General features: G+C 34.6%; 1 protein-coding gene across 1 annotated transcript in view; it reads right to left on the minus strand.

Moving 5' to 3' along the window:
- UBL3 (ubiquitin like 3) overlaps positions 1-11,217 on the minus strand; it is a 429,818-nt gene extending 418,601 nt beyond the window's left edge. The window contains exon 1 of the mRNA XM_085960847.1: positions 10,876-11,217. Within this exon, the coding sequence (XP_085816973.1) occupies positions 10,876-10,905 (30 nt within the window). The 5' untranslated portion in view covers positions 10,906-11,217. The remainder of the gene's footprint in view (positions 1-10,875) is intronic.
- Between the last annotated feature and the right edge of the window lie 1,360 nt (positions 11,218-12,577).

Consider the following 12,577-nt stretch of genomic DNA (forward strand, 5'->3'; position numbering starts at 1 on the left):
GATAGATAGAGCCAACGGTGCACGGCCTAAAATTTAAAGTCTCCTTGTCATTTTGCCACCCTATTTACTTGTAAACCCAACTATATTTGTGTTATCTCACCCTTCCAAGATGTTTGAATTCAGCCAATTGGTAAGTGCCTAACTTAATATGAACGGTTTAGAATGTTTAGTTAGATTGTCGGAGTCACATTCAATCATAGTTTTGCAAGACACCAGCACTAGCAACACACGGTCTCCGCTCTGATATAATTTGTGTCCTACGAATAATTACGTGTCCTATGTCCTACGTCCCCAACCTTTTTTGAGTCACGACGAAAATGTATAATGAAGAAAATACATTAAAAATAATCAAAATAAAATTTAAGTCTGAATAAGGTATCAATATTGCATAACAAGAAAATTTTTCTCTCATATGTAAATTGGAGTTATCATATATTCTTTTACGTTAATGTTTTTTTTAATGTCGAATATTAATAATTTGTTTGTTGGTTATCAAACGTTACACATTTTATACACTCTTGAAAAACATTTTAAATCTTTTCCACCGGCAAATGTATTTTGTGGACATAAAGTCGTTTATTAATTGTATATGTAAGTACTAAACTTGTATGTTGTCGTTTTCAGCCGAACTCTCCAATTATCGATCGACGGGGTTAATCTAGTACCTAACACATGAATACTTCAATATGTGGGTACGCAGAATTTACACAACATAAATAAATGTCAAAATTCCGCTAAACAAAGTGCATATCCAAGAGGATCGAGGAACGAATTGAAAATTAATTTAACAGTATTTTTTGCACCATAATTAGTCGATGTTGTGGACAACCTTCAAAGTAGATGCAATTGTGTTACAAGTGCGATCTACATAATGCAGAGACGTCACCCTGTACCCTGCACCGAAGAAAGTGGCGCGACATAGAGCTTGGCGCATGGTCGGAGACTAAAGCTTAAAAAGCTATACTTAATTGAGACAGATTCAAAATGAATGAATTGATATATTGTAATGTCGATGTCCACATACCTAACATAACAGTATCTAAGTATATTCCTCTATGCAGTTATTACATGGCTCATTGAATTCTGTGAATTTCCTAGTATACTATCTTACATGGCCGTTAGTAAATTTGAATAAAAAAAATAAACAGGCCCACAGGCGGGTAAAGTAATTATCATACTATAAGTACTTAATAATATAATTGAAATGTTTATTTCAATAGAGGAATAGAAACTCGGAGATGGGTCCGAGTAGAACCGAACATGTTTCTTCCGTTTCCCGGGCGTTTCGTCAGCTCATTTCGCATCATAAATATTACACAAAATCCGTTTGAATAAATGTGCACTACACATGCATGCATAGGCTATTATATAGATATCAAATAATATTTAAGTTGGTATATTATTATGGTAGATATTCATTAACGACGCCATAGTTATAACTAGGCCGGTATTGACTAGAGTCCACTCAGTAATGAGTAGACTCTAAAAGATCTTTCATCAATTCGCAATTCTGATATCAAGTTATTTATTCCAATGCGCATACATACGTTTAACTTATTTCTAAACAAAAATGCATACAAACTCAGAAAAGATAGATAGTGAGAGTTTATACTTTGTTTGCATACAGAAGTGACTAAGTTATAGTCAATTATGTGTTTGGAAATAGGGAGAGAAGTTTTATTCCCAAGAATTTGAATTTAGGTAAGTTTGGCTGTCACCTATATCATTTTAAAATACTATACTATTAATACGTAGGTAAAGATCTAAGTAAATATTTTATCAATAATTATTAATTGAAAGACGAAGGAATATAAAAAAAATATTGGTATCGTCACAAATAAATATGGTAAAGTGTGTTTCGTGCATAATACCCTGTTTACACGTGCATGGATTTACTGCTGACAGTACGTATTATCCCGGCCACATAGTATATAACGTATTATCGTGAAAATTGCAAGATTGCATGCATGGCTTAAAAAAGTTCAGATCCTTCTGAATTTTCACGCGGCAACCGGACGATAGTGGCGAACCTGTCGGTAAAAAACGAACCACACTGCGCAAAGAATTTTGACGTTTACAAATTTTCACAACCAGTCAAATAGCACCATATAATGACAATATCACGTCTCGCCTCTTGAAGATTGAGATTGGTGAGACAGTCATAACTTTTACGTGTAAATAGTTATTATCGAGATAGTTTAAAATACACACTATTGGTTTAAGTTTAAGTAAATACAGGCACGTGTACAGGAGCTATAATACTATTTTTTTTAATTAAATTGCATGTATTAGAAAAAAATGTGTATCTACAAAACGTGCTTTACAAATTAAGCACCAAGTATACCAATCACATCGAAACGTACTTACTAATAATTCAGCGTCCGAGGTGTTAGATAATAATGGTATCTAACCTAATATAACGTGGAGTAAGTACCTATTCTAAATCTATGTAGGTACTTACTACTCGTGGCGGTAGCAACTTATCGGTTATCTATCCAAGGCTACACTATAATGTTGGTTAGTAAGAATCGTCACGACAAAGGGAGTGAAAATTCGAGGAAATGGGGTGGAAGTATGGAGATTGTAGGTGGAGAAAAGCGGGGAGTTAAAAAACAGATTCTTATTAAATATTTATTGACGAATTTCAAAAGTATTCTTGCCCATAATGTCAATTTAAGGGCGGACGTGCTCAGCGTGGGTCAAAATGGAGCTTTTTTTCTATTTTCAAAGCATGATCCTGGACATACCTTAAACGTTGTAGATAATCTATTTGTATAATTTTGAAGCCTTATTATCCTTTATATTTATTTTAAACATTTGATGACTGCATAAAGTATTTTTATTATATAAAATAGTATTCTTTTAAACCTCTCGCTCTAATGTTTTAGAATATAGTCATATTTTGGTACACACATGTGCAGTGGTGTTAAGATTTTTTACGTTTATTAATTTTTAAACGCATTTACAAAACCATTAGTATAATTTGTGACGAGATAATTTTAGCAAAATATTTACGATAAAAAATGATATTGATAAATCTCTGTGATCGCAAATTTGACAAGAATTAGGCATTTTATTATTCAAAAAATGGGCAAGAATAACACATTTGAAGATAATTCTAAATATACTCATTATAAGCTATGTCTTTGACCATTCAAGTGTGATAAACATCCTATGAATAATGATTGCTTTATAATAATTATTGACCCAAGAATAAGGTAGTGTTTTTTTGAAATACGCCATTTCTTTTGGCATTCCCCAGTGGTTAAGCTACAACATACGGCCGTAGCCATAAATTGACAAACTATAATTGAAGTAGGGAGTAAAATGATGTTAACGCGCGTGTTTGAACATGTACCGTTAAAAAAAATATATTTTTTGTAGATTATCTACAACGTTTAAGGTATGTCCAGGATCATGCTTTGAAAATAGAACAAAAGCTCCATTTTGACCTACGCTGAGCATGTCCCCCCTTAACAAGAAAAGATACCTCAATTGTATGTTTTCACAACAACCCATAAGATAGATAATTCCAAATACCTATCAGTATTTCAATAATTTGGATTGATCAAACGAACGAGCCTTAACTTAGCAAAACTTGTACACATATCAAGACATTACTAATTTGACACGCGATAATATAGCAAATTTATATGACAGCAAGTAGTAGATATACTCGTACCTATATAGATAATTGTATGATGCACAGAAGTATCAGACCCCTTTGGTAAGTACATCAGTGGTTAGGTTACGATTTTATCGACATGTTATTTCTCACGTATAGCCAATATCATTACTTATTTTGAGTTCATCTAAGTACTTAAGTACTATCAACTAAATTCGTCTTATGTAGGTGTAGTTAGAGTTGGGTTTCGGGAATTCTCGAGAATTTTTTGAGATTTTCCATCCCGAATCTCGAGAATTGAATTTTTTAACATTTCGGGAAATCCCGGATCTCGAGAATCATTTCTCCGGATTCGGGTTTTCTTTATTATCAAATATAATAATGAAAAAAAAAAACGATTTATATGAAAAAAGTGGACAGGAAACACAACACGTTCAAAGACTGATCGGGGCATTTAACACAATTATGCCAACGTTGACTCAAAATGAGCGCAATTTTTGCAATGTCAGGGAATTTTGTGTCTCGAAAGCGTACGCGATTGTCAGATGCAGCGATTGAGTCTATGTTTTTTGAAATTCTATTTTAATAAGTAATGTTTTGAATTATTTTTGTTTTGCTACTTCTATTTTGTTTGTCTTTTTATACAAAAAAAAATCATTTTTTTGGAATTTGTTTTTACACTGATTTTAAGATTTTTACAGGTTTTTTAAAATTTCCCGATATCTCGAGAATTCTTTTCTGGAAATCCCGAATCTCGACCCAACCCACCCAACTCTAGGTGTAGTTCTACAGATCGACGCTATGACGTCCGCAATATTATAATGGTAATTTTGGTAAGGGTATGAAAATACGAGAAAACATCCACAAGAAAAAGCTGTGTAACCACAAGGAGAAAGAATTCGACATTAGGTGTCGTCCATATATGTCGTTATGTCCTTCTAAACTAAAGGGTGAATGTAAATATTTGCGACGAAGGGGTTGTGACGTGACAAACCAAAAAGTAAACCCATTTTCCTGAGGAAAACTATATTTCATGAGTACTTACTGGAATCGATCATTTTAAACGTTAAATCTATTTTTTCCGGATGGACTTCAAAAATGTGACGAATTTTAGACGGTGGGGTAAAAATTTTGGTGTCCAAGTATGGCGCTGGGGGGAGGAGGGCTTCTCAACAATAGCGAACGTCGTAGGACGCTGTGTACAGACGACCCCCTATAGGTACTAAGATAAGTATTGCAACTTATTACAAGATAAGTAGGAAGGTGCTCAAGTGCTTGTTGACTTGTTTAGATTTAGGTTCCACGTTGAAGAGTAGCAAATTGTTACACCGATCAATTGTATGAATCAATGGTCGATCCATTGGTGGATGAACGCTTCCCTCTATCTCCATCACAAAAACAGTAAAATCACATAAATGTGTTACGACGTTACCGAAATTGAACCTGGAGTCCCGAATTAGAAAGCAGTGCCTTACGCATTGGACTACGAGGACCACACTACCAGTGCTCACATATGCATGTGAAATATGGACTATCAATGTTAGGGAGATCCAAAAACTAAATAGTAGGCCAACGTGACATGGAAAGGTACATGTTAGGCATAAGGATTCTAGTAATACACACTATTCTCGCGTGGTAAGTATTATTTCAAATGGGCCAATTAATAAATTTACCTCTATCAATTTGCAGGTCAAAGATTGTGCGTGCATGGTCAAAAACACTATTGTTCTCCATTGTAAGCTAATTATTTCCCGTTACAGGTAAAAAATACTAACGTGCCAGCTAATTTTTTAGAATACAAATTCAACTGTAAATCAACAAACAAGCGTGGGAAACAATAACAGATTTAATGGCACAGTTATTCACTGGCCGGTGGAACAAACGCGAGGATAGGAACGCTCAGCGGACAAGACAAGTAAATAAAAAGATGCAAAAAGTAGTGTTCAATTATTTTAATGGCGGCAGTCGCATCTGAAGGCGAGGGACGCCAGCGGTATCGCGGCGACCGCTCTGCATACTAATCGCCGCTCGAGTTCCGGAACCGGTTCCGGAAGTTACTCCAGCGATCTTTACGGGTCATGTTATTTAATACCGACCACCTGGTTTTGGTGAACATGCATGTCACTTATTAGTCAAAATGCAGGATGGCAATCACAATATATTCTGTATGCAAAAGGAAGAAGGTGTAATGTCTAAAATCGCTACGTTTGAAGAAAGCTATAAGAAGATTGATTATTGGAGCATTTAATACTGTAACTTTAATGTTTCTGTGTGGAATTTTCTAATTCAGATGCATTGATTCGAATCGAGCATAAATACTTAAGTAATTCATTTGTCTATGTTAATGCTTATTTGCCTTTCGCTCACAGATTTATATTCTAGGAATTTTCCTTCTTTTAAGTCTCGTAAAGAACTACTCACGTCCGTCCTAACTTCAGTTGGGGCGATCAGTCATATGACCAGGTTTCCAGATCTAATAAGGCGAGCGAGCAGTGACGGTTTAATTAAAGTACGATTTTTAGTAACAAAAAAGTTTTTATGTATTTTGATAGATTTTTATCACAGATTAAAGATTTGTGAGATTGATAAGCCGCCATCAAGTGATAAAAATATTATAAAACAGGTTTTACAGCAAAGAATTTTTACAAGTAAAAACTTCACCAAAACTGGTTAAAACCAAATGCTGCCTATTAATTCAACGCTTGCGCTCTGACAGTGCTAATTCAATGGTACTAACTCAATGAGTCATGGCAACATACGAAGGCTCAGAGCAAGCGTATGTCTATACTGAGATTCGAAAACAGATGATGCGACGAATACTTGGTGTGCGATGGATGACTTTAGGAGTAATGAGGAGATAAGAGAGCGAATCATGCAGTTTCTCATCACGCTGATAGTGAAGAACCGAAGTTGGACCTGGCTTGGCTACGTACTTACTACGTACTTAGAGAATTCCCATCAGACTTGCCTGATATTCAAGTCAACCGGATTCCTGAAAGGTGCTAAATACTATCTAGTATCTACAGATTGTTTATGGCGGAGTTACGGGAAGCTGACATGTACTGGAATGACAGGGATTCTTGTAGGCGCCGTAAGTATGATGTCCATAATATTATGCTACATCTAAAGAGCGGAAATGGTTAAAGAAGAAGAAAAACCTCACATTGTTACACATCTCTAAAGCCGATTTGCTCACAGATAGGAAAAATTGAAAATATCATAAAAAAATATAAATACTTGTGTTTATGATAAGTATAACAAAAAATATTTTACCATTCCTACTTACTGTTTACTCAGGGTACTAGAGTGAGGAAGAATACGGAATAAACTTAAACACGTGTCAAGAATACGTCATACGTCGAATACTGACAACTGCTCTCCGTTTAGGCACTGACGCTTATTTGCATTGCACGTCTATAATACGTGGTTCATTTTCCTAGGACACTCACATTCAAAACCCTGCGTCAAAATGTAGTGTATTGGGATATGATATAGCCTATCGGAATTATATGTAATAATTTGTTGTGTGTGTTTACTTATTGTTTTAAAGACAAGAGCGCTCTAATCCGAGATAATAATATATTATATGAGTCAAGACGGCTTGTCGGTTTTATAACATTGTTACTAACCACCGTGTACACTACAGTATAATTTTGATCTTTCTTACGGAGCGAACGCCTCCTGCACCTGAAGAAAAACCGACACGGCGATTGAAAACGGCATGCTCAAAAAGGGGTACACCTGAGGGGTACACAGACAAATTATTGCGGTTGAAAAATACAAATTTTAAGTACCTACAGGATTTTTAATAGCAATAATTCTTTAGTATTGTATTGTAAATGCAAGAATAAGAAAAATCCACTGGTGTAACTCATGTATTGGGTTGTAAGTATGTAGTCTTATTTAAATATATAGGTACTTACTTACTTACAATAGAATTATTGAAAATTATGAGTATTATGACAATCCAGTCGGTAATATTCACTATTACTTAAACTTAAACGGTAGGTACTTAAAATGTTTTTGTGGTGAAACGAATTTCATATATTTTTTTGTAGTCATAGTGATATATACCTGTTACCTTCAACATCGCAGTGAAATAACATTTTTTGTTGTTAATGATGTTTTAGTTGTAAATTATTGGTGGAAATACCTACATTGTATTCGTAAATTAATAAAATACACTATGTAGTAGGTACCTACTAGTTTCTTTAATCACTTATTTTAATACCTTAGTTAAGTAAGTACTTAATAACATTTTAATTACGACCGATTTCGTCCGCTTCAAGGAGTCATGTCAACTGGTAAAGAGATGACCCCTACAAGGGGGGGGGGGGCTGACAGGTCCGTAGCCTGGAGGCCCGGGCTCAGGAGGGGCCCGGCGAGGCGAGTCAACCAGATAAGTGAGATAAACGCACATCACAAATTTGCTTCACTAGTAAAAAAAAGCGCTATTTTCCTTCAATAATATAACTGTTTAAAATTATGTGGTTGTACGATACAATTTGTAAGTATGTGTCAGTACTCAACATCTCCATAATTCATATGGTTGTATTAAAATATACAATAAACCCTAAATACCTACCTATACACATTAATTTTACCGCGTACACCATTTGGAAAACGCTACTGAGAGCGTCACACTGCCTTTATCCTAGCGATAGGTAGGGGGGACCGCCAAAGATCCTAGCCTGGGGGCCCGCTTCACGATGTGGGACCCATGGGTAAAGAATAATATATAAGTAAATACTTACAAAATATATTTAAGTAAACCAATAAATTTTAAAAGGAACATTTATTTTGAAGATTTTAAGTAATAATTAATTAGATAAGTACTTAAATATAATTTCTAAGAAATTCTTTGTTCAAAATTAAAAGTAGGTAAGTAATACATTTATCTAGCTTATCAGAAACTATTATTATAATCACAATAATATGTAGGTACCTACTTAAGCTGAAATGAATATTATTATTTTAATAATGAAAGTTATTACAGAAGGAATTCAATAGAATTGAATACATTAATTGGAAGGCATTCATTAATGGTTATTAACAACAGAAACCCTCAATTGTTAACCACAGATTAAATAGTTACAATGAATACCCACTTACCACTTGTCAGCTGTACTAATACCAACAATTAAAAGCCCTTCCTCTTCAAGTACCTACCTAGTAAGTATGAAAAAAATTACTTAAATGAAAATGGTTAGATACTAATAAGTATAAGAGATGCTCTGAGATTTAGTTGACAAGGCCGCACCGAGATATAAAAACCCCTGCATTAGTTTGTGTCACAAGCCTAAAAGATGTCTTGTACACAGTTATCCATTATTACTTAGAAGAAAACTTAAATAATAGTACAACGTCTTAGGACGCCGACATCGGGTTGGCGTTTTGTTTTTGTTTACAAACAGTGCATGCAATCAGATTGCAACGGCATTTAGTGTTCAATAGGTAGTTCAATTTCAACACTACAAACGTCCTGGGATCGCCATGACGTGTTGTATCAACATTACTAACAAATAACCGCCTTACTTGTTACCTACCTATATAATATTAGTCTTGATATATTTAATTTACAGTTTGTAAGTATATATTGTTATTATTTATAAAGTCTGAGCTTAATCTTTTTGAGAACCTGGGACACAAAAAACCTTACGCACTGTCGACCAGTTTCCGGCAACCACGAGGCTGAAGAAAGGAAATCAATAGATTACACACGTGTATAATGTTTGAGGCTTTCACAGTTGTTTTTTTTTTATCGTAATAGATTTTTGGGTTTCCACCGTGTGTCCTTCTTCCTTATTTCCTCGACGTTTCGGGCTCGTTGCAGAGGCCATTATCAAGAGATGATAATCATATATGAGATGAGATCATATCATATCTTGGTAATGGCCTCTGGTTCGAGCCCAAAACGTCGGGGAAAGAAGGAAGTACAAACGATGGAAACCCAAAAATCTATTACTTACAATAGATTACACACGTGGTTGCGGCAACTAGCCAAACTTTCTGCTCGCTGGCAACCATAGTTATCTGAGACCAGTAGACATCGATCGTATCACGAGGCCCTGCTGTTGATGTGAAGCATAGACAATTTTTACGACAGGAAATGTCTCAGAACCAGTTACCCATGGGCCAGAGTTAAATTAAAGTCAAATTTCTTAAAATGCAGCATGTCAATGTGGCGAAGAAACACAGGAAGCAAAAACCACATCTTCAGGGGATGCCCTGAAATGTGTACGAAAAGCGAAGAGCTTCCCAAGTCGATCCAATCTTTTACAAGTCAACAGTGGTAAAGTCACAATTCAAAACCTAACGAAATATTCTATGGATACCATCCAACTAATCCACTTGTAAATAACTAATCATATTCAAATGATATACGATTACGTACGTACCTACGCCGAGAGTGGTAGGTACATGTCGGTGGTTGAAGTAATAACATCATAAGAAAAAAACGGCAAATCCTTTTATAAAAATGATTTAATTACAATGAAATTGTTTAATCTAGCACAAGTAGGTACGTGAGCAACAATTAATATAACATACCGAATAACATGTTAAGCAATATAGGTACAATACAAGAAACACAACTGATACCTAAGTACTTAAGTTAAAAGTAATAATATCATGAGTTATATTATAATAGTTATATGACAGTGATTGGTAAATAAGGTTTGTGATAATTTTTGTTCTTGACAATTAAATTGATTGTATTGCCTCTCCACCAACACTTTGATACACAAAGTTTAAAAAAAATAGTATAATTTTGTGTTGAATGCATAGATTTTTTCAGTGACATAATTAGGTGGCTTAATAAACATGAGATTATGTAGCGACGTTAAACGCGGGGGATATTCCATTACCTAATAATTAATATAGGTGATGGATACATAATAGTTACCACCATACCAATGTTTTCCCTAATTAAGTACCTACCTACATAAATTATGATGTACCTATGTAGCATTAACCTATCAAATTCTCCTTTCTTTAGTTGACACTAATAATGATTAAACTTTCCCTTATCCACAGTCGTTAATCTTAAAAACAAAAGTGATTATTATAAGTGGGGTGCACAGATCTCACACGAGAAAATTTTCATTGATTTTGAAACACAATAAATTAATAACATTCGTAATATCTTATGACCTCTTCGTGGTATTAATGTAGGAATATAAAAAAGTAGGTCGAATTGAATTCAGAGAAACGTCAAAGAGGGTGGGGCGAAATAAGCCATGAAAACAAACCTTATCTGCAGGGATGTTTTTAGAAGCCATCGTGGAAGATGTCCAAGACGTACTCCAAGTCAGAAGACAACGGGAGGTCGATTAATCCACGTAAAATAGAAAACCTTCACAGCTGTGACAGCCAAACACTCGACACAATAACACTGTGTCTTCGTCACTTTTCCATGATAGTGGGTGCACACACAATATTTAGGAATATGGAAAAACTGACAACCACATCGTTGGGTTTTTGATTCAACACATTTTTTGATGAAATTAATAACCTACAGAAACTCTCGAATTTTCACAATCACAACACACAAACACAGCGACTGTCAGAAGCAAGCACGTAAAATGGCGAGTGAAACAACCCCCACTTTTTTCGATTTATAGTTATTATATCTGTTCAACGATGGCAGCACTCAAGTTCTAGTAAACTTTGTTTACAGCAGATGACAGCAACTGTGTTCATTCCAAATCCATAGACAATACGTTGCGTTAATGTTGCCTACTACCGTGGCTAGATGTGATTGCTAATAGTATTATTGGAACCTCTTTATTTCGTGAAATCATACCAAGATGGTCACTAATTTAGGTCGATTACGCACTAGCGTACAAATTAAAAAAAAGTAAGTAGGTATAATATGTTTTGATTACGAAATCGTATCTACATCATTAAAACCTGCATTTTGACCTACCTACGTCACAATATATAATTATTTCACAGGATAACGATAATAATGTTCGTCCAGTTGCAAATTAGTAAAGTGCCCAGGATATAGTGTCATCAGATCAGAAGTGTTTCGATACGCTATAGGTTTGAAAAAAGAAATCGTAACGACAATATATTAGTACTTATAGGTACGAAATTTGCGAGCTGTTATCATACGTCTGATTTTAAACTAAAGTTGTACATACCTACCTTTGACTTCCTTTCCTAGAGAAGACAACGTTGGGTCTTACAATAGTTATCTAGGTATACAGTTGACTTTTTATGATTTGGGTAGGTAGCTACAAATATCTTAGGATGGTCAATAATCGAAAACAAAGTATATAATTATGTTAATAGTTGTAACTAAACGTTGACAAAAAGGGCATCCTAGTGCTATAGTTTATATAATTCTTGTTAAAATCATCCAGCCATGATCAAGCTTAGGATAGAAGTTATTAGCATTTCAAAGTAGGTAGGTGGTACCTAGGTGTCGGGTTGAATTTAGTTTATTAATAATCATAAAACATGTAGTAGGTACGTACTTTTTATATTATAATAAATTATCTGGACTGGTTTCTTTCATTCAATGGAATATTGTCAACGTTGTTAACCGACAATAAAGTTCCATTGAAGCAGACGAAACCAGTTACAATAAATTTAATCATTTGTGGAATAAATACTTCATATTTTGTTTTATTTGACAAAGCTCTTACGTCAAGGATAATAATTATTCTATTAAAATTTTATCAGGTCCGGTCCATTCTACCAAAATTAAATTCTGACCTAAGTAGGTACCTAATATAATTTTCATATGGCAACTTTAATTTATAAAGGTTGTTTATGGTAGAATTCTTTACACTGGTGACACCTAACCGCTTGAACCGTCACAATATGAAACGCGGCGGAAATATTTATTTAAAAATTACTGTGACTTAGTCTATTTTCAATATTATCCAGATCATGCAATAGATTTAATCAAGAAACAGATAAAATTATATCCGGCCAGTCGGC

The sequence above is a fragment of the Rhyacophila brunnea genome, unplaced genomic scaffold (assembly GCF_057557595.1).
Source record: "Rhyacophila brunnea isolate RB1 unplaced genomic scaffold, BYU_Rbru_1.0 scaffold_12, whole genome shotgun sequence".
Taxonomy (NCBI): domain Eukaryota; kingdom Metazoa; phylum Arthropoda; class Insecta; order Trichoptera; family Rhyacophilidae; genus Rhyacophila; species Rhyacophila brunnea.